Below are 26,044 nucleotides of genomic sequence, written 5' to 3'. Positions count from 1 at the left end.
GCATGTTACATCTTTTGTAGTTATTTCACAGTTCTTGTATATTTTTCTGTCTTTTTGCTTTTCAGTTTTGAAAGCTCTCATGCTTTCATGCTCAAGCTTAGATATTCTTTCCACAGCCATGCCCATCAAAGACATTCTTCATTTCTCTTAGAGTGTTTTCTATCTGTAGCATTTTTTATTCTTGCCTAGATTTTCTATCTCTCTGCTTACATTACCCATCTGTTCTTGCATGTTGCTTACTTTTTCCTTTCTCAGTCTGATAATTCCAACTTCTCTGCCATATCTGACTCCAGCTCTAATGCTGTTCAGTGTCTTCAAACTATCTTGTCTTTCAGTATGCCTTGTAATGTTCTGTTGAAAGGCAGATATGATGTGCTGGTTAAAAAGAACTGCAGTAAATAGGCCTTGAGAAATGTAGAGGCAGTGGAAGCATACTATGGCTCTGTGGTTCTATCTAGTCTTTTGGTGAGCTCATCTCCCAAACCGTTAACTTCGTCAGTGGTTCTCGGGGTTTTTTCCCCTCCTTAGATAGGACAGGATGACTAGAGGGAGATGGGAGTTGAGGATTTCCCTTTCCCTAAGTAAGTTCTCTAGATAAAATAGTTTCTCCTGGGGGCAGGTCTTGTTAAGAACAGAATGCTGTGACATATTTCAAAACAGTTACTTTTCCCTCCCCATACCAGAAGCACAAGGGAATTTTTCTCCAATATTCAGTATGAGGGCCTTGTGGAGCTTCTTAAGTTAAAACTCATCAAACTGTGGGGCCCTCTTCTGACTGGGTCCCTCCACAGTTTTTAACTCTCAGACTTGTTTACACGGAGCCTCTAGCAATTTGTCAATTACAGTTCAGACTTTCTTACCACTCCAATAAATGTGATTCTCTGTACCTGTCTCACCAATTTTGGTGGCAACAGTTTGCTCTGTGATCTCATGATTCTGACAGATCCTAAGCGTTGGCTGATTTTTCCATTTGTTCAGCTTTTTCTTGTCGGGATTGGAAGGGCAGCTTCTAAGCTCCTTACATGCTGAATAAGAAACCAAAAGTTCCAACACCATTCTTTAAGATGAAGTTAAGCCATTAATCATATGGTTGTTCCCGGTATGTGAAAAAGTAATTTTTCTCTTATTGCTTTTAAGTTTTATCTTTGCCTCTCAACAGTTTTACTATGATGTATCTCGGTGTGAATCTTTGTGTTTACCCTACTTGGGGTTTGCTGAGTTTCTTGGATGTATATACTGATGTTTATGGTAGCCTGAATAAAAATCCCTCAAAGATGTCTACATCTTAATCCCTGGAACCTAGGAGTATATTACCTTATTTACATGGTAAAAGGAACTTTACAGATATGATGAAATTAAGGATCTCAAAATGGGAAGATTATCCTGCATTATCTGGGCAGGCTCAATATAATCACAAGAGTCCTCATAAGAGGGAGGCAGGAGGGTGGAGTCATACGGGTAGATGTGACAATAGGAGTAGAGGATAGAGTCATATGAAGAAGGGGCCCTGAGCTAATGAATGCTGATGGCCTCTAGAAGCTAGAAAGCAGGTAAAAAGATTCCCTTTAGAGCTTTCAGCAGGAATACAACCTTGCTGACACCTTGATTTTAGTCTGACCTCCAGAACTATAAGATAATAAATTTATTGAGTTTGAAGTTATTGCATTTGTGGTAATTTATTACAGCAGCAATAGGAAATTAATACAATGTTCTTTATCAAATTTGGGAGTTTGGGGACATCATTTCTTCAAATATTTTTTCTGTCCCATTCTCTCTTCTTCTGGGACTCCCAAATGATAGCACTTGATACTGACACACAGATTTCTGAGGCTCTATTAATCTGTCTTCAACCTTTGCTCTTTTTGCTTTTTTTCCCCTAGGTATGAGTCACCCTTTCCTGTTTCTTCAACATGTCTTATAAATTTTTGTTGAACATTGGCTGTTTTAGATACCACATTGTTAGCGACTCCAGATTCTCATTTTCCCTTCTGGAGACTGCCAGAGTAGCTGACTTTTAAAATTTGTTTAATAACTTGACTGTATTAAACCTGTAGATTTTGTTTCACTCAGTGTGGCCACTGATATCTCTGCCCAGTTTTTCTTTTTTTTTTTTTTTTTCCTTCTTCTCATTTTTATTTTTATGTTTGGCTTCCTACTGAGGGTAGACTCTGTATCTGAGTATCGTAATGGTCAACAGTACATGTCAGGGTTTGTGCCCAAACACCTCAAAGCAATACAGCTTCTACCCTTTGCAGATAAATCTGTGTGTCATATGGGAAGTACCTTCAAAGTTCAGGCACGTTTTAAGTCTTCCTCAGCTTTTACTTTCCATTAAGCTTTCTTTAACTCCTCTGTATTTGCACACTGTCATCCAGGGATGTATATAGATAGCTTGTGCCCTCTCTAGTCACCTATGCTCCTACATGTAGCTTTCCAGTCATCCAGGGTATTTGGGGGTTTATCAAACCCATCTACGGCTGTCTCACTTATAGGACTTGTCAAATTTCTAACTAGTCTACTGGTCCACTGCAAGCCCAACCAGGGCCACAACCTAAGACTAAGTAAGCTGTTGGCCTTCCCTACTCACTTCCCAACAAGATTACTAGCTTTATTGACAAAGATGCTGGGCATGGTTTTTTTTTTTCTCTCTGTTCCAAATAGTTAGCTTCCTCTGACAGTGAGACAGCTGGTCTTCACCACCTGCCCCACCCTGGTGGAACTACTGAACTAACTGAGCTGGGGGTATGGGGTGGGAGTAGTGCAGACAAGAATGCCACAGATTCTCACTGGTCTTACCTAATGTTCAGTGCTTTTTCATGAATAAATGCTTCTCAATTGTCTGTCTTTAGTCAATTCCCAGACCTCTGAAATGCTTCTTTTTGACAATTTTGTCCTGTTTAAAGTTAGTTTGGGGAGGGCAAGTTTGTAACCTCTTCACCATACCAGAAGTCTTCCCAGCCCATCCCAAGGACTTAATAGAATTTTTTCTACTGATAGAAATTAATATATGTGCTGCCGAAGCGAGCACACTACTGATAGAAATTAAAACTGATGATAACACAAACCTAATCAAACGGAAATTATTTCTCTCAAATATCCTATCTGAATGTCTTCATGATCAAATACTTCATAATCAAAAACTTTCAAAAGAGACGGCTTGTAAGATGTGATGTGTGGCCAAGTTAAATTTAAAATGTTGAGGGGAAAAAATAAATTTCAAGTTTATGGGAAGAAAGACAAAAGAGACTAGATCTTGTTGTAAGAATTCACATTTCCTCACTTTCTCCAGTATCCCTGGACTGGTTCAGTTGCTACAGTTGTCCAACCATGCCTTCTTTCTAATACAATTCAAAACCAAATTTTGTTTCTTACGATTCAGTGTTTTTTCCCCCAACAAATAATTTCTCTTTAAATTTAAGTCTGTCTTGATTTTTACCTAAGATCAAGTTTCCAGCTACCATTTTTCCATTGAGATATAAATGAGAGGTGTGAATAATAATTTAAAATTATTTATATGATACAGCACACTGTCTTTGGAACCAGGCAGACTTAAGTTCAAATACCAATAATCAGACTAACTAGGTAAGTATCTCTAGACAAGTTACTTAATAGTTCAGCCAATTTCCTCATCTGCAAAATATGCCTAATACCTGTCTCACACAGTTGCAGGAAGGATTAGAAATGATAGCACTTATCTCTACAATTGCTGGGTTACCTACTTAGAAAGTTGCTAAGTAATGTCAGGGTGAAAAGAACCAACAGACAAAATGGATAAATTAATCTTCCTTGCTATGTCCAGCACTCATGGGTGGCCAAATTAACTATTTTAATTTCCTTCTCTTTTATCCCCCTTTTCATTAATTGAGACACTTCTACATAGTACAATATTCTACCACACAGTAAGGAACATAACAGTTTCCTACAAAGTGGCATTTAAATTTTACTTTTTTAAACAATTTTTTGGAGCATTTACTGTCTAGGAAATATTGTCTGAGAAAAACTTAAGTACCATAGTTTTTAAACTTGTATACTGAATTTTTAAAATTCTCCACCTTTTCTCAGTACAGAGTCCTTTGAAAGCCTTATTACTGTTGAATCTGCTAAAGTACAAGTTTATACAGGTAAACTGTGTAAATGATATCAAGAGATCCACAAACCCCCTCGAGTCCATCTGGACACAAGTTAGAATACCTACCTTTGCTGGCAAGTCCTTCTTCCATGCAAATATTCACCTCTTAAACCTGAATGAATTAGTACACCTGGATTTGCAGAAGTCTAGATTCCTTAAACGGAGGCAGTCCAGAATTACAAATGAAATGCAAATCACTGTAATTACTACACCGGTGGAGCGACTGGTTTGGAGTCAAAATGTTGCCACCATTTACTTTCTGTTCCACAATGGAACTTATCATCCCCTTTGGATCCCAGCTCCCCTACCAATAAAAGAAGGAAATAATCCTCATTCTACACACATCTTGAGATAGTTATGAGCTAAGGAATAAAGAGGTAACAGTTCCTTGTACACTACAAAGTGATGAGAGAGGTCCATTGGAATTACTTACCCTGGCTGCTAAAACATCCTCTGCTGTTGCATGTTTACCTCATGTGAGTGTTTCTCAACCTGAAAGTATGAAATGAGATGAAGAAGAAAGCCCAGAATTGTCTGATGCCTCATGCCAGAGTTCTTGGAACACCTGGTTGTACGTGATCTGTCCACATGTGGTCTCTCCCTGGTGGCCTAAACCCCTCAATTCATCTCTCTGTTTCCTGTGTCAGATACAAAGTGGATGTTCGGTAAATACTGCTGAATGAATGATGAACAAACGGACAGCCTGTGTGAAATGAGCCAACTGAGCCCTAACAGCACCTGGGGCTCCCTCCTAGTTTTCAGGAGCTAGAACGTCAGGCCGCAATCACCATCCCAAAGAGTCAGTGGAGAGCAAAAACGATACCACTTTGGTGCAACCTACCAGACTGGGCCCTTGGGAGGTGCATGCGCAGGTATGTGAGAACCACTCTTTGTCACAATTTGTAAATCTCCAGGTTGAGAAGAGAGAAAAACACTCACCCTTTGTGAAGATCTGGAAACGGATAGGAAAAGAGGAACAGTGCTGCTTTCAGATGCTTTTTATGTGTTATAGAATGCTATACGATCTAATGTCACAATCTTTCATTCCCTTGAAAATGTGGTACAAATTACTACGTATCCCAACTCCTCAAACCAGAAGTACGTTTCTATATCTAACTTAATCTTTTACCTATTCTGTGATTCCTTCTAACACACGACTTTAATAGAGTGAAACAATATTACACAGGTGTCCAAATTATACTTTAAAAAAGTAACTTTTAGCTTGCTACCATAATTGGCTATTGTATGAAGAAAAATATTAATAACAATTACTAACTTTTTAAGGTTTGCAACGTCCTGGGTTACATACTCCATACCCATGATCTCATTTCATCCTCGTAGCAATCCTATGGGGTAGGTATAATAGCTATTTCCATTTGCTAAATGAGAAAAGCACCTGAAATCACACTGCTAACAAGTGGCAGAATAGAGATTTGAACCAGGTATTCAGATTCTAAAGTTCACATTAACTATTAAGTACATCAAATAAGGTGTAAATAATAATAATAATATTAATAATCCTTTGGTTGGAGCCTAAAACAGGAAAAATTTTAACACTGTCTAGGAGATGAATAAATCCCTATACTCAGCTGAAATCACCCAAACAAAATACAAAAGCTTTTATGCAAGAATGGAATGTAAACAAGCTAATTGCCTAATAGGAACTCATTACAATTTCCTTGATTCAGTTTAGCAAATGTTTTAAGCCAATCTGGACGATAATACCATACTCACAGAGAATTGTGAAGCAACAGCGGTTTCCTAATATACCTTGCAGTTGAACAACTAAGTACTACTCACATAAACCTGGAAAAACTTACCTCTCCCTTCAAAACTTTGTGTTCCTAGTACAAACATGACCTTAGCAATAAGTTCAAACTACTGTAAGCAATGTTCCATTAATTCAGCTGCTATCAGCAGACCTCTCCCTCCATAAGCAGATGAGTAGACAAGTCTCAGGTTACCACAAACTTAAGATAAGAGGGAGAGCTCAAGTAGAATCTAAAATCATTTATTCAATTTCCTACCTTGGTGGGTGGCAAGAAGCTTCCAAGCTAAATTTACATGCCATTCAGGCTCAATTTTCATCCTCATGTTTATGGTTTTCCAGAATAGATTAATGGAGAGTTCATTTCTGCATTAAAATCATAACATTACCGACAAAAGAAAGGTCTCATATGTGGATGACTGGGGTTAAAAATAAGACAACAGACCCAAAATGGAGTCACGTAAGCTAAGCCCCACATCACCAAACCGAGTCTTAATTACAGTCTCAGCCTCTGCCAGAAATGGAATCTTAAACCAATCAGGAATCATCTGGTGAACATTAGTGACGTAATTTGTCTGACAGACCCCTAGCTCCCCTAAAGGAAAGTAACCTTGCCAAAACCAAACCACTTTTTGCTAATATAACTTCCTTGTTCCCACTCCCTTCTGCTTATAAAAGTCTTTTCATTTTGTACAGTTCTTCAGAGCTCCTCTCTGTCTGCTAGACGCAATGCTGCCTGATTCATGAGTCACTGAATAAAACTAATAGGACCTTTACTTTTTTTTTTTTTTTTTTTTTTTTTTGAGAGAGAGAGAGAGCACGCGCAAGTAAGCAGGGGGCAGAGGAGCTGAGGGAGAGAGAGAATCTTAAGCAGGTTCCATGCTCAGCGTGGAGCCCGATGCAGGGCTCAATCCCACAACCCTGGGGTCATGACCTGAGCTGAAATCAAGAGTCAGATGATCAACCAACTGAGCCATCCAGGCGTCCCAAGCTAATAAGATCTTTAAATTTTACTTACCTTGAATTTTGTTTTTTAACAGTGGGTAGGACTGAGAAATGATAGTTTTGGCTGGAAACTACCAGCAGGATCCAGATCCACATTTTTCTTTAAATCAATGTATAAGAAATTGTGGGCTAGATTTGGCCATTTGAGGGCATCCTACCTATACTCAACTACATGGAACTCACTTAAAAGTCATCTTCAGAATAATCCCCCTTCTGTGTGTGCTCCACTCCAACATTTTACTACACTGTAAGTATAAGTAAATTTTTGAAACTGACCTTTCCCTGTTGCCAAAAGGGAACGAGATCATTTTTTTCTCCCTCTTTTTTCTTAGAACATTTTTTTTAAAAGCTAGTATTTATAAAGTTTTCTTCTGTCCCTTTGATATGTATGCAAATCTTTTTAAAGGCTAAATAAGCTAGCTGCAGAACTCAGGAAAAATTTTCCTGAGAGTCCTAGAAGCCTTTTATTTTATTCTATTCTATTCTATTCTATTCTATTTTAGAGAGTGTGAGCAAGGAAGGGGAGAAGGAGGGAAGCACCCTAAACAGACTAGCACAGAGCCCAGAGTGGGGCTCACTTGGGGCTCAATCTCACCATAAGATCATGACCTGAGCCAAATCAAGAATCAGATGTCTAACTGACTGAGCCACTCATGCGCCCCGAAGCCATCTCTCTTAAAGAACTTACCAAATTCAACACCTGAAAAACAAATAATCCAATGAAGAAATGGGCAGAAGACATGAATAGACACTTTTCCAAAGAAGACATCCAGATGGCCAACAGACACATGAAAAGATGCTCAACGTCACTCATCATCAAGGAAATACAAATCAAAACCACATTGAGATACCACCTCACACCGGTCAGAGTGGCTAAAATTAACAACTCAGGAAACAACAGATGTTGCCAAGGATGTGGAGAAATGGGAACCCTTTTGCACTGTTGGTGGGAATGCAAACTGGTGCAGCCGCTCTGGAAAAGTGTGAAGGTTCCTCAAAAAATTAAAAATAGAACTACCCTACGACCCAGCAATAGCACCACTAGGAATTTATCCAAAGGATACAGGAGTGCTGATTCACAGGGGCACTTGTACCCCAATGTTTATAGCAGCGCTTTCAACAATAGCCAAATCATGGAAAGAGCCCAAATGTCCATCAACTGATGAATGGATAAAGAAATTGTGGTTTATATACACAATGGAGTACTACGTGGCAATGAGAAAGAATGAAATCTTGTCATTTGCAACAACGTGAATGGAACTGGAGGATATTATGCTAAGTGAAATAAGTCCAAGAAAGATATATGTTTTCGCTCATATCTGGATTTTGAGAAATTCAACAGAAGATCATGGGGAAGAGAAGGGGAAAAAATAGTTTCAAACAGAGACTCTTAAACACAGAGAACAAACTGAGGGTTGATGGTGGGAGCAGGGGAGAAGGGAAAATGTGTGATGGACACTGAGTAGGGCACATGTTGGGATGAGCACTGGGTGTTGTATGTAAGCGATGAATCACGGGAATCTACACTTGAAACCAAGAGCACACTATATACACTGTATGTTAGCTAACTTGACAACAAATTATATTTTAAATAAATAAATGTAAATATCTAGGAAGACAGTGCCTCAGCTCCCCATCACGGTAGGAGTTTAGCCTACACACCTCTATTACCTGCACAAAGAAATCAAAGATGTTTTATTTTACCTTCAGATAAAGGCAATTAATTAGTACAGATGACCACAATTACCAGCTGAATTTAGGATGAACTATGAAAGCAAGTACATCAAATGCCACTGTCAAGTCTTCTTAAAGATTACCATTCGTCTTGAGACTTTATACGTAATGGATTGTAAACGGTAGAATTTCTTTTTTGTTTTTGTAATCTCATTAGCACACTACTTGTGATGTATCCCAGTCTGGGTTAATGCTCATTCAGTAATAAAACTAGTTTCTTTCATTACATATTTGTGAAGATCATTTCTTAGGTAGGCAGATTTTATTTTCCCCACATAAACGTGTAGAAATTCTACTCTCTACTGGGCTACCTTACTGCCACTTTCCCAACCTTGATGACCACAATACAAGAAAAAAAAATTCCTCCCTGACAAGAGTTTGTTAGGGATTTAGCCCATTAATGTCATCCGAGTGCCAGATACTCCTATATCATTGCCTCTGTGACACCTCCACTTGGATTATTTCAAAGACACCTTTTCCAAAACTGAACGCATGTTCTTCCTTCACAGTTTCCTATCATGGAAGCACAAGCCGGAAAATGAAGAATTAGCCCTGACACCTCCCTCTCCCTTCTCACCCCAGAGTGAACATATTATCAAGCACTATTGATCCTACCTCTTAAATAGTTCTCAAATCCATCAACTTTTGCCTCCACTGAGGAGCCAAAGTGATCTTTTAATAACACAGACCCACTGATGCTACTCTCATGACTGAAATTTTTCAATGGCTTCCCACCATTCTTAGGATAAGCCTAAATCCTTGGTATGACCTATGAGGCCTGCATGGTCTGACCCCTGCTACCTCTTCAACCTCATCTTCCTGACTCCCTCTCTCTCTGCCCTCCAGCCCCGACTGGGAGCTTAAACTCCATGACAACTGAGACTATGACTATTTGTTCATGCTATATCCATAGAACAGTGTCCAGCACATAATAAATGCAAAGTAAATGTATGTCCAAAAATAATGTTGATAAAACAACTGTAGCATCCTAAATGGAAGGCAAATAAACATTAAGTAAATTATGCATGGTGAAGGAAAAGAATGTCCTTATATATTTGTACCATAGGTGGCTAACACAGGGTGTGGACCATAGTGAGGCTATAAAATGTTCGTTAAATCATTTTGCAAACCAGAGACAATATGATGAAACAAAACATTGGCACTCAGTTTTTATTTAGCATTATAGGGCAAATTACCGATGCCAATCACATCTCATATTTAGGTATTTATCCCTCCTCTCATCCCCAATATCCATCCTGTAGGCAACCAGAGGTCTAACCACATGTTTGAAGGAGGAGGGTGGACTCCAATCAGAACTGGAAAGTAGATATGGTTTGTGGAGCTGACTATAAATAATCCAAGACTGGGGAGCAATACTGCTCTTAGGGTAAGACCCTTACCTCCCTTGTGTGTTTGACTTGGGCAACATCCTCCACCCTTTGGCCACACAGGTCTTTCAGTAACTACAAGACACAAGCTGCTCCCATTCTCGAGGCATTGCGATCTGCTGGATTTGGAGTTGTAAGAAACACAGGGTGGAGGGCCACACCATCATGGTGAGGCCCTTCCTTTTTGCTGACTCCAAGAGCCACAGTCCTTCCCCAATCCAGGTTCCCTCTCCCTGGTAGCTCTTCACCCTTCTCTTTGCCCAATGTAATCCAACTCAGTCCTTAAAGGTCTCAGCTAAATATTTCCTCAGCAAAACCTTCCCTGTCTCTCCTCATTCCCTCCCACTGCCAAATGGCCCCATTATACATTCCCCTAGCACCCTCTACTGTCCTCCAGAGCACGTACTACAACTGCAACTGATATTTAATTTGTAATTCTCTTTCCGTCTCCACTGTTAGACTTATAAGCAACCCAACAAAGGACTGTGTCTGTTTTGACCATAACTATATCCCCAACACCTAGTACACTGCTGGTAGAGAGTAGCTATATTCAATAAATATCTGCTCAAAGAAGGAATGAATGAAATACATAGATAAGCACTAGTTTTTGGAGTACATTGAGTTGCCCTTACTAGCTCTGTGCCTTTGTATAAATTTCTTACCATCTATGAGCCCATTTCTTCCTTTATAAATAAAAATAACTGTCCCTACTTTATAGGATTATTGTGAGAATTGAATAATTCAATAAAATGCTTAGCATAAACTCTGGCACATAACACTCAATGAATGTTAACTATTATTATTCTTAAAGCATGGAGAAAGAGAGGAATGCATATGTTAGGGAAGGTACATTCATTCCATGCTCTTGACTAAAACACAAACACGGCTGCTTTATACAAACATACAGTGGCAAGTCTGAATACAATATTTTAAGTATACTATAGGAACGTATTATCTAAAACAACTCTGAAGAAGAGAGCACAGGCAGTGACTTCTTTGACATCAGCCACAGCAACTTCCTTCAAGATATGTCTTCTGAGGCAAAGGAAACAAAAACAACTATTGTAACTACATCAAAATAAAAACCTTCTGCACAGTGAAGGAAACAATCAACACAACTAAAAGACAACCTACTGAATGGGAGAAGATATTTGCAAGTGACATATCTGATAAAGGGTCAGTATCCAAATATACAAAGAATTTATAAAACACAACACCCAAAAAACCAATAGCCCAATTAAAGAATGGGCAGAAGACATGAGCAAACATTTCTCCGAAGACATCCAGAAGGCCAACAGAGTCATGAAAAGATATTCAACATCACTCATCATCAGGGAAATGCAAATCAAAACTACAATGAGATGTTACCTCACACCTGTCAGAATGGCTAAGATCAAAACACAAGAAACAACAAGTGTTGGTGAGGATATGAAGAAAAAGAAAACCCTCTTGCACTGTTGGTGGGAATGCAAACTGGTGCAGCCACTGTGGAAAACAGCATGGAGGTTCCTCAAAAAATTAAAAACAGAACTACCCTATGATCCAGTAATCACATTACTGGCTATTTACTCAAAGACTATGAAAACACGAATTCAAAAGGATATATGCACCCCTATGTTTATTGCAACATTATTTACAATAGCCAAATTATGGAAGGAGCCCAAGTGTCCATCAAGAGATGAATGGATAAAGATGTGGGATATATATACAATGGGGTGTTATCCAGCCATAAAAAAGAATGGAGTCGTGCCATTTGCAACAACACGGATGGAGCTAGAGAGTATAATGCTAAACAAAATAAGTCAGAAAAAGACACCATGTTTTTGTTTGTTTCAAACAAAACAAACATACAAAGGAGAAAAAGAGAAACAAACGAATGCAGTGCCTGGGTGGCTCAGTCAGTTAAGCGTCTGACTCTTGGTTTTAGCTCAGGTCACGGTTTCACAGTTTGTGAGTTCAAGCCCAAAGTCCAGCTCTGTGTGGACAGTGCAAAGCCTGCTTGGGATTCTCCCTCTCTGCCACTCCCCAATCATGGTTGCTCTCTCCTTCTCTCAAAATAAATAAACAAACTGAGAGAGAGAGAGAGAGAGAGAGAGAGAGAGAGAGAGAGAACAAAAAACAGACTCTATAGAGAACAAACAGATGGTTACCAGAGGGGAGGTGTATGCGGGAGAGGTGTGAAATAGGTGAAGGGAACTAAGAGTACATTTACCTTATGAGCCCCGAGTAATATATAGAATTGTTGGATCACTGTATCATACACCTGAAGTCAATATAACACTGTATGTTAACTATACTGGAATTAAGACTTTCAAAAATCTAGAAAACAATTTTAAATAAAAAAGAAAAGAAAGGGGGATGGGCTAAATGGGTAAGGGGCATTAAAGAATCTGCTCCTGAAATCATTATTGCACTATATGCTAACTAACTTGGATGTAAATTTAAAAATATTTAAAAAAGAAAAAAAAAGAAAAGCGTAAATAGATCTGTTTATAAAGCCAGGAATCTTTTTGGATGTGAAGTGATCACGCATCTATATGCCTTGCACACTCCTGTGTACAGTGTCGGCCTCTTTCAAAGCAAAGCACATCAGCAACCCATTACTGCAAGGCAGTAGGTTCCAGACCTGGGCTTCAAAGTCTAAAGAACCACAGTCCAGCTGTGCTGACGTTGGCCCAGAACATGCAGATAAAACACCAGGCTTTTGCCTTTGAGATAAGTGCCCTTCTCTCCCAGTAGGAAACTCCATGCCTTCATGAGAAAATGTCCCTTCATTCTTATATTGTCTGGCATCCGAGTAACCCTAAAAGACCCCCCCTTAAACATTATTTCTGTTCTCTCTTAGAGTCTCCAAATTTAAACACATCACTTGACTTCTCTGAGCCTCAATTTCTTCATCTGTAAAAATGGAGCTAAAATAGTACTTCCCTCTTAGGTAAATGGCTCGGTATGTGCCATAAAATAAACATATGGTAACTACTGTTTCAGTGTTTCTACCAGGTTCCTAATCAATCTACAATCCAGAAAAAAAAATCACAACAAAGATCCTTTTCAATGCTATAAATGTGGTTTTTTTCCAAAGTCCTGCGTTTGCTACAATAAAAGAAACCCCCCACCCAGGAATAAAAGGAATGATTCTAATGAAGCTTCAAATGTTGCAAAGGAAAACAATGGAACAAATCAGGTGGAACAAATTCTGTCTACTGAAAAAGATTAATTCAGCAAAATGTAATTTATGCATATCCATTTTTATAATGCCTCCTTTTAAAGGAACCCCTATTGGGACTACATAAACTCTCATCAACTGTTAATCTGGAAGCCTCACCATATCGTTTTGGGGGACGGCAGAATGCCATCCCAGAAAAATCCCCGCAAGAAGGAGCACTCAGTCTTACTGATCACCCCCGACCAAGGCCCAGTCATGACCCTGCTTCTTCCTCCCACCTCCACTCCTTCCCATCATAAGCCTCAGGAGAAATAAAAAGCTACCCTGGGAAAAAGTTGGGGGACCTCTGTATGTTCATAAAACTATATTATGACAAGGCTCCAGATTACCTTTTGAATATAACTTCTTTAACAAGGACCTCTTCAAAGGCAACCCCCGGACCAGAATGACTAGATTTAACACAGAGGCCTAGTTGTAAAACCCTGCCTCCTCCACTTATTTGTTGCATAACTTCACTGAAAGCATATGAAGAGACCACCCACTTTACTCTTTTGCGGTGAGGAGTAAGAGAGATATCTACAACAGAAAACATTTACGTGGGTGTTCAAAAAGCTAGTTCCCCTCCCTATCCTGCTGAAGAATCCGATGATTTTACTAATTTTATCTCTGGATCGCCAAGCTAAGGATCCCTTTTTCCACCTGCCACTTCTTTAGAAACTGACTTCCTCTTGGTTCTCCTCACCACCAACCCTGCCCCCACCCCCACCTCCATACCGGTCGGAGGACGTGAAAAGCACTTCCCGGTAATTCCACTGCAAGAATCAATTATTAGCTCACTAAACACAGGTATATATGAAGCTCAGAAGTTACACCAAAAGTAACTTCTCAACTCTCAAATCACTATACCAAAGGGAACTTAAAAGAGAATTCCACAGGTACCATTTATTGGGTAACTACTATGTGCCAGACACTGGCGGGGGGGGGGGGCATTCTACAGGCAATCTCATTTACATTTCACAACAACCTCACGAATATGGGCGTATTATTCCCAAAATTACAGCTGAGTACACAGGCGCCAAGAGTTTAAGACATCTGCCCTAAGGTGCACAGTCAGGATGCGTCACGACAAGGATTGGACGAGTAAGAGAAGTAAGAGTCCCCTGCTGCGATACTCTCCCCTGCCGTGCGAAAAACGGGATCTCCCCGGCTAACCCTAGGTCTCTAACACCAGGCTCCAGCGCCACCAGCCTCCAGGGCTTGAGCCCTGCCGCGCGGCGCCACGTCCGTGGGTGCGGAATCCGGGAAAGGGACAGGCCCGAGCCGGGGGCGCACACCTAGCGCTCGGCGAAGCCCGGGCGGGTCCGCGGCCTCACTACAGCCCTTTCCGGCCGCACACACCGCCGCTGGGACCTCCGCGAAGGCGCCGGCGGCCCAGAGAGAAATTGCCAGAGGCGGAACTCCAGTATAAGTGCCAGTATAAGCTGAGCCTTCCTTCAGAATGAGGGGCGGCGGGCAGCCAGAGGCCCCTCGGGGTCCGCGGCCTCCACGCCCGCTTCCCTCCCCCTCGCCCGGGGCCCAGAGAGCACTCGACTCAGGATAGGCCCGCGCGCCTCAGCTCCGGGCGCGCCCCTCCGCCCCTCGCCACCAGGGTCGCTTCCTCCCTAGCCCCTACCTGGTCGCCTCAGTGACCATGGTCAATCAAGTTCATCCTCCCGCCTCGGAAGCGACGCGAGACCTCCCTCGCCCTGCCCATGCGGCTCTGTCCAATCCCGGCCTTCAGGCTGCGCATGCGTGCCGGGCTGCCTCCCTCAAGGTGCAGGCGGGATCCGCCCGACTCTGAGGTCAGAGAGGCGAAGCGTACGTAATTGCCTTCCTTCCATCTTCTGGAGGGAAATTCGGAAGGTCGTGGTTTGTGTTTCGAGCGCTCTTTCGGTTAGCGTGTTGGGGTCGGGGGTGGAGGGCGTGGTCGGGACAGTGGAGAATATCTGCTACAGTTATCAAGACTTATTATAAACTATAAAGACATAACTAAAACAGCAAAGATAAATGAAGAGATCACTGGAAAAGGAGAGGCTAGAAACAAACCCACAGATTTGTAGTCGCGTTTTTTTCCCCCACAAAGGAGCCACCGTAATGCAATAGGAAAGTTACTTTAGGTAAATAGTGCTAGATCATTTGAATGACAGCAGGGGAGTGGGGGGCGGGTAATGAGCCTTGACCTCTACCTCGGACCAAAAAAATAATTCAAGACTGCACCTAACTGTGAAAGGTACAACTCTGGAAAACAACAGCGTGATATTGTGACCGTGGGACGGGGAGATCCTTTTTAGCAGGACACAGAAAAGTACCAACCCGAAAGGGAAAGGCTGATAAGCTGGCGTCCTTAAATTTAAGACATGGAAATTTAAGACAAGAGCGAGTACAGTGCAAGCAATAGAGTGGAGAAGATATTTGCAATACATATATCTGAAAATGATTTTTATTCACAAGATATAAGTAATTCTTGCAAGTAGATTTTTTAAAAGATCTGAATTTGTTTGAAGTGGAACTGTGGAAAAGAGGATGTTGAGAGAGAAGCTGAGAATTCTCATAGCTCAAAACTCAAGAGATGGCAACAGTGTATTAGTTGAGAAGTCTCCCTTCCTGTTCTCCAGGTACCCAGCTCTCTTCCCACTAGGTAACAATGCCACGAGATGTGTTTGTCTTTCCATAGCTCTCTTATGCATAATCAAGCAATTACATATACATTCAGCATTCTCCCCACTGTCCCTTGTACAAACAGCATGCTGTAGATACTGCTCTGTACATTGCTTTCATTCATTTTCATCAACTAATAATTTCATGGAGAGCCTCACAAGTACTCAGGCAATCTAGAAACAGGAAATTATATTTTCAACTAAATGTTAGCTAATCTTTTCAAATAATATGTATAATATGCTTTCCTTAGATATTTTCACAGGAATTTGTAGACCCGTCTGTCCCCTGCCCACTGTTCTGGAAACTCTAGACTCCTACTTGCTAGTTCAGAAAGTGCAAATGTCCCAGTAATAAACCCAATATGATCCTGAGTCCTTACTGCAAGACTGAGCCAGTTTTCTAGGGTTAATTTTCCAAGCTATCATCCATCCCTTCATACACTTCAGTCCTGCTTGGAGTCATTCTGGAAGCAAGAAGATAAATTCCAATGTTTTTATAGCCAATTTGAGTTGGATCTTCTGTCAAATGCAAGTGGAGAACTCTAACTTCCCAGCCAGGATGTTATACAAATAGACCCCAGGCTAGCACAACACCATGGCTTTCAATGAAAATGGGACAGGGACTTTCTAGGAAGACAGAATAGACACACTATTCCTCTTGATAAGAACCACTAAAAACGCTGGACAATATATATTTAAAAAGCATAAACAGTGTCTGAAAAGTGGAGAAAAGGCAGACTGGCTAGGGACCTTGGGACCTGAGGAACAACATGGTGGTGAGTCTCTGGGGTTTGTTTTTGGTTTTGCCTCATTACCCCAGACTGGTACCAGAGGGGCAGGCAACCTAGAAATGCCCACGTGCAAAGACAAAGCCCCCAAGGAAAGACCGCTGCTCTCTCTAACTAGAAATACCAGGAAAGGGGCAGCTTTGGAAGACAGAAAATTTCAACAATGGCTCTACTCCAGCCAAAACCTCTGAAAAATACTTTAGCCTCACACCCACTCCTGCCAGAAAAAACTTAAGTGGAAAGCTTAGGCTTCTTCTCGAGGTAAGCAATAAAGGGACAGCACTACCGCTTTCCTCCCTCTGCTGATATGATGTCAGAGAAGGCCAAGTGGACAGCTGGACTTCCATTTCCATTGAGCAGAAGGCTCTCACCCAATGTGGTGTTACGGTTCCATGTGGGGAACCTGAACTTCCACCCCCTCTTGATGGTGAGGAGGTACCCCCTCCTTCCTTTCTGGGCTGGTCTTAGAGGGAACTAGATGAAGAGTCAGGACCAGTACCACTGCTCAGCAAGTGGCCTCAACAAGGCCAACTCCCATGCCACATGTCATGAAAGAGCTCCACAATTCCATCAACCAACAGAATTTAATCAACATGTGTAGAACATCGCCCCATAACAACAGAAAACACATTCTTTTTAAGCATTCACAGAACATAGGCCAAGATAGACTGTATTCTGGGCCATAAAAAAAAAAAAACAACACCTCAACAAATTTAAAAGAATTGAAATTATATAGAGTAAAAAAATAAATAAATTGAAATGACCGAAAATGAGAATACAATATATGAAAACCTGTGGGACACAGCCAAGGTGGTGCTGAGAGGGATAACACTGTGCTTACATTAGAAAAGGGAACAGTGTCAGAGCAAACAAGCTAAAAATAAATTAGAAAAAAAAAAAGAGCAAAATAACCCCAAAGCAAGCAGAAGAAAATAACAAAGATAGCAGAAACCAATAATATTTCATTTTATTTTTAAACCATGCTTATTTACTTATTTTGAGAGAGAGGGAAAGTGTGAGCAGGGGAGGGGCAGAGGGAGAGGGAGAGAGAATCCCAAGCAGGATCCATGCTCAGTGTGGAGACCGATGCAGGGCTCAGTCTCACAACTGTAAGATCATGACCTGAGCTGAGAACAAGAATCAGATGCTTAACTGACTGAGTCACCCTGGTGCTCCGGGAATCAATGAAATTTATTTTATTTTATTTTATTTTATTTTATTTTATTTTATTTTATTTTTAATTTTTTTAACACTTATTTATTTTTGAGAGACAGAGCATGAGCAGGGGAGGGGCAGAGAGAGAGAGGGAGACACAGAATCCGAATCTGTGTCAGCACAGAGCCTGATGCGGGGCTCGAACTCACAAACTGCGAGTTCATGACCTGAGCCAAAGTCGGACGCTTAACCGACTGAGCCACCCAGGCGCCCCGGAATCGATGAAATTTTAAAACGAGAAAATTAATGAAACAAAAAGCTAGTTCTTTCAAAAGATAAATAAAATTGATAAACTTCTAGCAAGACTGAGAAAAAGGAGGGAAGACACAAATTACTAATATCAGTAATGAAGCAGGTATCACTACAGACCCACAGACATCAGAAGGATAATAAGGGAGTAGTAAAGCAACTTATACATATAGATTTGACAACTTAGATGAAATGGACCAATTTCTTGAAAAGTACAAACTACCATAACTCACCCAATATGAAATAGAAACATTGAATAGCCTGTTAACTATTAAAGAAATAATTAAAAGCCTGTCAAAGATGAAATGTCCAGGCCCTGATAGTTTAATTGGAGAGCTATACCAACCATTTATTTTTTTTAATTTTTATTTTTTTAATTTTTTTTAATGTTTTTATTTATTTTTGAGACAGAGAGAGACAGAGCATGAACAGGGGAGGGGCAGAGAGAGAGGGAGACACAGAATCGGAAGCAGGCTCCAGGCTCTGAGCCATCAGCACAGAGCCCGACGCGGGGCTCGAACTCACGGACCATGAAATCGTGACCTGAGCTGAAGTCGGACGCTTAACCAACTGAGCCACCCAGGCGCCCCTATACCAACCATCTAAAGAAGTAATACCAGTCTACAAATCTCTTCCAGAGAATAGAGGAGGAGGGAACACTTCCTAACTCATTCTGTGAAGTCAGTCTGTATTAACCTGATACCAAAACCAGACAGAAACAGTACCAAAAGAGAAAAAAAAAAAAAAACAGAAAAAAAAAAAAGAAACCTATAGACCAGCATCCCTCATAAATATAGAGGAAACACTTCTCAGCAAAACACTAGCAATTCAGCAATATGTAAGAAGAATTCTACATCATAATCAAGTGAAGTTTATCCCAGGGATGCAAGGCTATTTCAATATTTGAAAATCAATGCAATCCATAAGAGGTTAATGAAGAAAATAAAATATTATCATTTCAATTGGCACAGAAAAATATTTTAACAAAATCAAATACCCATTAATGATAAAAAAAATTCAACAAACTAGGAATAAAAGGAAACTCTCAATCAGATTAACAGCATCTATGAAAAACCCACAGCTGTCCTTATACCTAATAAAGACCAAAGCTTTCCCTCTAAAATTGGGCAAGACAAGGACATTCAACTTCACTGATGCTATTTAATCTAGTACTAGATGTTCTAGCCAGTGCAATAAGGTAAGGCAAGGAAATAAAGGACATACAGAAGAAATTAAAGTGGACTTCTCATACACTGCTGATGGGAATGTAAAATGGTACAGCCACTCCCGAAAACAGTTTGATAGTTTCTCGAAACAAAACAAAAAACTGAACATAAAACCTAGTAATTACATTGATCCCAGAGAAATAGAAACTTACGGAAAGATGAAAACCTGAATGCAATTGTTCATAGATGCTTTATTTGTGATAGACAAAAACTGGAACCAACCAAAATGCCCTCATGGTTAAACACACTATGGTATATCCACACCATGGAATAATACATAACAAGGGAAAAGAATGGCCTGTTGATTCATGCAGTAATTTGACTGACTCTCAGGAGTATTATGCTGAGTGAAAAAAGCCAACCTCAAGAGGTCATCTACTTATGATTCCATTAATATAACATTAATTCTTGGAATGACAGATTAGTGGTTGCCAGGGTTAGTTAAGAATGGGAGAAAGCTAGGAGGGGGAGGCGCCTGGGTGGCTCAGTTGGTTAAGCACCCGATTTCAGCTCAGGTCATGCTCTCATAGTCCATGAGTTCGAGTCCTGCATCAGGCTCTGTGCTGACAGCTTAGACCCTGGAGCCTGCTTTGGATTCTGTGTCTCCCTCTCTCTGCCCCTCCCCTGCTCATTCTCTTGTCTCTCTCTCTCTCTCTCAAAAATAATAAAAAAACATTTTAAAAATCTTTAAAAAAAAAAGAATGGGAGAAAGGGGAATGATTTTGACTATAAAGTGCTAGTAAGAGATCCCTGTGGTGATAGAATAATTCTGTATCTTGAATGCACCGGTAGTTACATGAATCTACTCCTATGACACAGAACTGCACACACGCACACAAACACACATGCACTGTCAGGTTCTTGGTTTTGATGTTGTACTATAATCATGCTCTACACTGCATGATTTGGCTCAGGTCATGATCTCATGGTTTGTGGTTTCGAGCCCCATGTCAGACTCTGGACTGACCGCTTAGACCCTGGAGCCTGCTTCAGATTCTGTGTCTCCGTCTTTCTCTGCCCCTCCTCCGCTCGTGCTCTGTTTCTCTCACTCTTTGTCTCAAAAATAAACATTTAAAAAATAAAAAAATTAAGTTTAAAATTTAAACACACACACACACACACACATGACAAATGTTGAATTTCTTTTTTTTTTTTTTTATTTATTTTGGGACAGAGAGAGACAGAGCATGAATGGGGGAGGGGCAGAGAGAGAGGGAGACACAGAATCGGAAACAGGCTCCAGGCTCCGAGCCATCAGCCCAGAGCCTGACGCAGGGCTCGAACTCACGGACCGCGAGATCGTGACCTGGCTGAAGTCGGACGCTTAACCGACTGCGCCACCCAGGCGCCCCAACAAATGTTGAATTTCTTAACACCTCAGCAGTCTCATCTTAAAATGAAGATAATAAAGTATGAAACCAAAGGCAATAACACCTGTAAAGTGCCACATAAGTCAGTGCTCAGTAAATTGTGGCTGTTGTTTTCATTGCTGTCAGTGGTGGAATTGTTGCAAGAATACAAGGATACATACCCATATCTTCCTCTGATGAGAGCAGAAAAAGAAAAAAAAATGTTTCAATGGTAATCACACAGATTTTGTATAGCTCTAAGGAGAAATTTTCTATCAGTGACATGAACTCTAACATGACCCCTTCCCCCCCACCCCATGTATTTTTTTAAATATAATCGGTTCCTTTGGGGCACCTCAGGGCACCCTTCAGATCCTCTGTCCCCCTCTCTCTCTGCCCCTTCCCAACTTGCTCTCTCAAAACACACACACACACACACACACACACACACACACATATGTATATGTGTATATATATAATGTTTCCTTCTGATTTGTGCTTTGTATGATGCTACTTGAAGGCTGGGGGAGATACAAAGGACCCTTCCATAACTCCTCCACCGAATTGAGCTGCAAGGAAAGACCACCACCTTCCCAAAGCACTTGGGATTGAATTGGTAGTTTGCAGTTATCATATGACCTCTCCCCCTTGGAGATGAACTTGTGTGTGTAAACGTTACGCCAAAGATACTAAATGGTCAGAAGGACAACTGGGAAGTGGTAGCAGAAGAAAGGCAATGCACTTTTTAACGTTGCCCGTCTAAGAACAGAAAGCAGAAAGCTGGAACACGTACAACATGTTCTATTGTTTGTGGTTCCTGGGAAATGTTCCTCTTCCTGGCAGGAAGGGGAGTTTTATTGCTACTCACTGAAACTTATGAGAAAAGCAAGGGCTGGTGGCTGCTGAAGAGAGATTGTGACCGTCGGAAATAAGAAAGCCTATATTTCTTCCCTGGGAGGAAGGATCTATAAGAAACATTATTTTTTTAATGTTTATTTATTTTTGAGACAGAGAGAGACAGAGCATGAGCAGGGGAGGGGCAGACAGAGGGGGAGACACAGAGTCTGAAGCAGGCTCCAGACTCTGAGCTGTCAGCACAGAGCCTGATGTAGGCATCGAACTCACAAACTGTGAAATCATAACCTGAGCCGAAGTCAGACACTTAACTGACTGAGCCACCCAGGTGCCCTGGATATAAAACTTTTTAAGTAAAAATTCCTGTAGGATCCTATAGCCTATTCCAACTAATAATACCGACACTGTGTTTCTTCAAAATTTTAATCAGATATAACATTCAAGAGGAACATTCATGAAAGGCTGAGTGTCAGATGGAAAACCATTTTCATACAATTGATTTTTCCACAGGAAGCTGGTGGCATTTGGGGCTAAAACTGCACTGTCCAATACGGTAACCACTAACTACACATGGCTATTTAAATGTAAATCAATTAAAATAAAATGAAAAATTCACTTCCTCGGCCACACCAGCTACATCTCAAGTGTTCATAGATACAGAACTTTTCTACCCTCTCAGAGAGTTCTATGGAACAGCACTAGATGAGTCATGGCAAGGGCACATTAACTTTGAAAAACATTCCTTCCACACCATTATTTCCACCAAATACCTCTACTCCCGTCAAAGACATCAGTGTGTCAGGCAATGTGCTAACGTCAAATGAAAAAAACAACCTTCAGGCACCGGAGTTTGAACCTGGGGAGTCTTACTCCAGGGCACATCCCTGGAAATAGTTATGCCACTTAGCTTTTCCAGTGAGAGAGCACAGCTCTCCAGCGGTCTTCTCTTCTAGTCCAGGGACTGAGTTCTCTGATTCTGGGCCCTGGACACTAAAGCACCTCCCTGCAACACACACACACACACACACACACACACACACACACACACACACCCTGCCTCAAAACCAATTCCATTTTAGTTCACCAGAACCGTTTGGGTTTCGTGTGAATCAAAACATATCTATTCAATGGTTGCAACGTGGTCAATCCTGATTCGATGGGAGGTAGTCTCACTTGCCTTTCTCCTCTGTACTCAACCCCAGGGCTTCCACTTTCTGAACTTCCCGGTGTGTTCAAAAAATTAAAAAACAAAAAATTCCCCAAATGGGATCACAACAGTTATGGAATATTTTTTCAGTCTCCCTTTAACTAATCAATGATTTTAGTAAAATGTGATGCACGTGTGTGGTTTACAATTCCAGAATTCATGGGGAAATCTACTGACCGCTGCCCTAGAGGTGGTGTGGGGATGGGAGGGTAGATAGTATGAGGAGCGACATCTTTCTCCCGTCAGCGTCTCTCTGTGACTCTGTGGGCTCACAGGGCCATAGAGCCAGAAGTCTTAAAACTGAGGACCTTGTTGAATACCAGGCAGGGGACAAACGCTTTGCCCTGCGGCCGGGGGTTACCAGCCTCGTCCATCAGGAAAGCAGGGCCCGAAGAAGGGTGTGTTCCGAACTCTTCCAGCAGGTGGCGCCCGCGAGCGGCGCGCTGGCGCGGGAGGAGACATCTTGGCGCGGGCTGCGCTTCCAAGCTTCCATTTTCTCCCGGGAGGCGGCCGTGCTGCTGATGTTCTCGAGAGGCGTGACCGGTCTGTGCCGTTCTTACCTTCTCGCCAGCTACCCTACCCTTTAAGCTCCTCTTTTTAGAATTGTGTGTAAATAACTCTGGTCAGGAGGGTGGATATCTTCGGTTCTTTGTCTTCCCTTAAAGACACAGTTTCACAAAGCAATTCCACCTGCCCTAGAACGAGGCATTGGTCAGTTGGCCCTTCCCCTGTTGCCCTAGCACAGAGGTGCAGATAAAACAGAGGCCATGGATTTCTGGGTGTGTTTGTATATTTGAGGTGGTCACATCCCTCTTTGAGGCGGACAAATAAGCTTTGATCTCAAGGTTCCTCCCAGGAAGGAAACGGAATCGTCTTGGGGGCTCAAAACTGCAGCATCGGCCGTTTTGCAGCTTTGAGCCTTTCCGCCGTGGAGAAGGTATTTCTGGCTTTTGAAAACACGTGTGATTCTCCAAATTTCTGTTTAAGGATCTATGAAAAGCTATCTGCACCCTTACCGCCCGCGTGCAGCCCCATCAGCCATGGCGCCACACGGTCTGCGACGTTTCCGGGTTGAACCGTAGGACCTGTAAGGTGAAATGGGAGGTGACAGCCCTCACCATTACCTACCCAGGAGCGGGTGGTGGATCACACAATGAGAGCCCAGCAGCCTGTGGGTTCAGCTCTTCGAGCCCAGGCCTGAAGTCCTGAAGTATATTGTAAGTGCTCGGAAGGGTACCGACCAGGCATCCGCCTGGATCAAGGTACCTTTGTGGAGAAAAGCACCTCGTTTTCTTACTTCCTCTTTCCTTTGCATCCGTTCAACAAATGCTTATGGACTGTTCACTCCGTGTAGGGTACTGCTGGGTATAAGGATACAGGAGACACAGCTCTAGCACACAAGAAACTCACCATCCGAGGGAGGGAGAAGACATGAACACACTTAGCTGTAACAGGAGAAAATGGCATGCAGTATAGAAGAGTTTCAATCACACTGCTGTGGAAATTTGGAAGGAGATGAGTGGCGATGGGCATCCAGGAAGGCTTCGTGGAAAAGTAGATATTTGCGTGTCTTTGGATATGTCCGTTGCGCTCTTACGACATTAGCAAGGGCACAGAGGATGATTAGTCGTCTGATTTGGCTACTGTGCAGGCAGGTGAAAATGAGAATTTGGAGAGCAGACAGGATCAGATTGGACTCTGTCCAGCTGGAGGTGGGGAGCCACGACTGGCTTTGTAGCAGGCAACTGAGCAGTTCTGCATACCGCATCAGGAAGATCTCCACAACCTCTCTCTGAAACATGACTGAAGAGGGTTGAGAGAGGAGGCGGATAGCCCAGTTAGAACACACGAGTAACACTGTTCACAGGTGCGTCCCCAGCCCCGAACTAATTGCAAGTTTGCTGAAAACAATTACAGATTTATGGAAAGTTAGTCCATTAAAAAAGGGGGGGGGGGGCACCTGGGTGGCTCAGTCGGTTGGGCGTCCGACTTCAGCTCAGGTCATGATCTCATACTCCGTGAGTGCGAGCCCTGCGTCGGGCTCTGCTGACAGCTCAGAGCCTGGAGACTGCTTCGGATTTTGTGTCTCCCCCTCTCTCTGCCCCTCCCCTGCTCATGCTCTGTCTCTCTCTGTCTCAAAAATAAATAAAAACATTTTTAAAAAAATTTTAAAATAAAGAAAGTTAATCCATCATTTAATAAATATTTTGTGCATACCTCCCATGTTCCAGGTGGTTTAGTAATAATGAAGGGAACAGATTTCAAAATTAAGGCCCTGAGCGCAGATAGAAATGGAACAGAGAGTGGCTGGAATGCAGAGACAAGGTACGTGTAAGACTCAGTGTGACTTGGCAAAGTGCTGGATGGAAGGGGAGGGAACAGGAGAGTCAAAAGAGGCAAACGTGACTTAAGCATGACCCAGGGGGATGTAGGCACAAGAGAAGAAGCAGGCTTGGCTGGGGCACGGGGAATAAAATGAGCTCCATTTTAGATGTGTTGGGTTTGAGGTTCTGGCAAGGGAGCCCACTAGAGCAGCCCGGCATGCACTGAATTTGTCGGTTTGTCAGGCCTGAGACAGAGCAGAGACCGTGGGAGTTCCTAGGGTCACCCTCGGGAAAGGGAGAGGGCGTGGGCCCCAGGTCTACGTTGCAACGTAAGAAGAGAATAGGGCCATGGTAGATTGAATTATTGTTTACTCATATGTGGAACCCCACCTGAAGACGGATTAAACATCTCTGCTCTGTAGAACTCAGGAGTGGCCCTAATATTTGCATCAACCATGAAATGTGGGCCGAGGGACATGTATCACTCCTAAGCAGAAACTGTAGAAATCAGTGTGCGGTGTATCATGCCCCTTTTCTTCCTACCTTAATATGAGCAGTGTCCCACATAGAGACATCTCCAATAGTGTGGGTCCTGGCGTGAGGAGAGTGAGGGGTGGGGACCTTAGCAGACTGTAGCATAAGCCTTGAGGGTGGCTCTCCCTCTCTCAGTGCAAGTGCTTGGCTTAAGGTTTGATTGCCAAGGCGTCTATTACAAAGAGGCATCCACTTCAAAGGCCAATAAACACACTGCCAGCCACAGGATTACATAAAAAGCCAGGCCACTTCCCTCCCACTGGGGGCCCTTTGATTTAGAAATCTTGATTGGTTTCATAACTATTTGGGCCACTTGTCTTTTCTCTTCCCCACACTTCTTTTTTTTTTTAATGTTTTTACTTATTTTTGAGAGAGAGAGAGAGAGAGAGAGCAAGGGAGGGGGAGAGAGAG

General features: G+C 42.0%; 1 protein-coding gene across 1 annotated transcript in view; it reads right to left on the bottom strand.

Moving 5' to 3' along the window:
• Positions 1 to 14,951, bottom strand: part of DHRS7B (dehydrogenase/reductase 7B) — a 61,982-nt gene extending 47,031 nt beyond the window's left edge. Inside the window, exon 1 of the mRNA XM_030296427.2 lies at positions 14,863 to 14,951. Within this exon, the coding sequence (XP_030152287.1) occupies positions 14,863 to 14,882 (20 nt within the window). The 5' untranslated portion in view covers positions 14,883 to 14,951. The remainder of the gene's footprint in view (positions 1 to 14,862) is intronic.
• Positions 14,952 to 26,044: the final 11,093 nt, after the last annotated feature.

This window comes from Lynx canadensis, chromosome E1 (assembly GCF_007474595.2).
Source record: "Lynx canadensis isolate LIC74 chromosome E1, mLynCan4.pri.v2, whole genome shotgun sequence".
In the NCBI taxonomy this organism is placed as follows: Eukaryota; Metazoa; Chordata; class Mammalia; order Carnivora; family Felidae; genus Lynx; species Lynx canadensis.
Note: the sequence above shows the minus strand (reverse complement) of the source record. Positions and strands in the feature narration are given on the sequence as shown.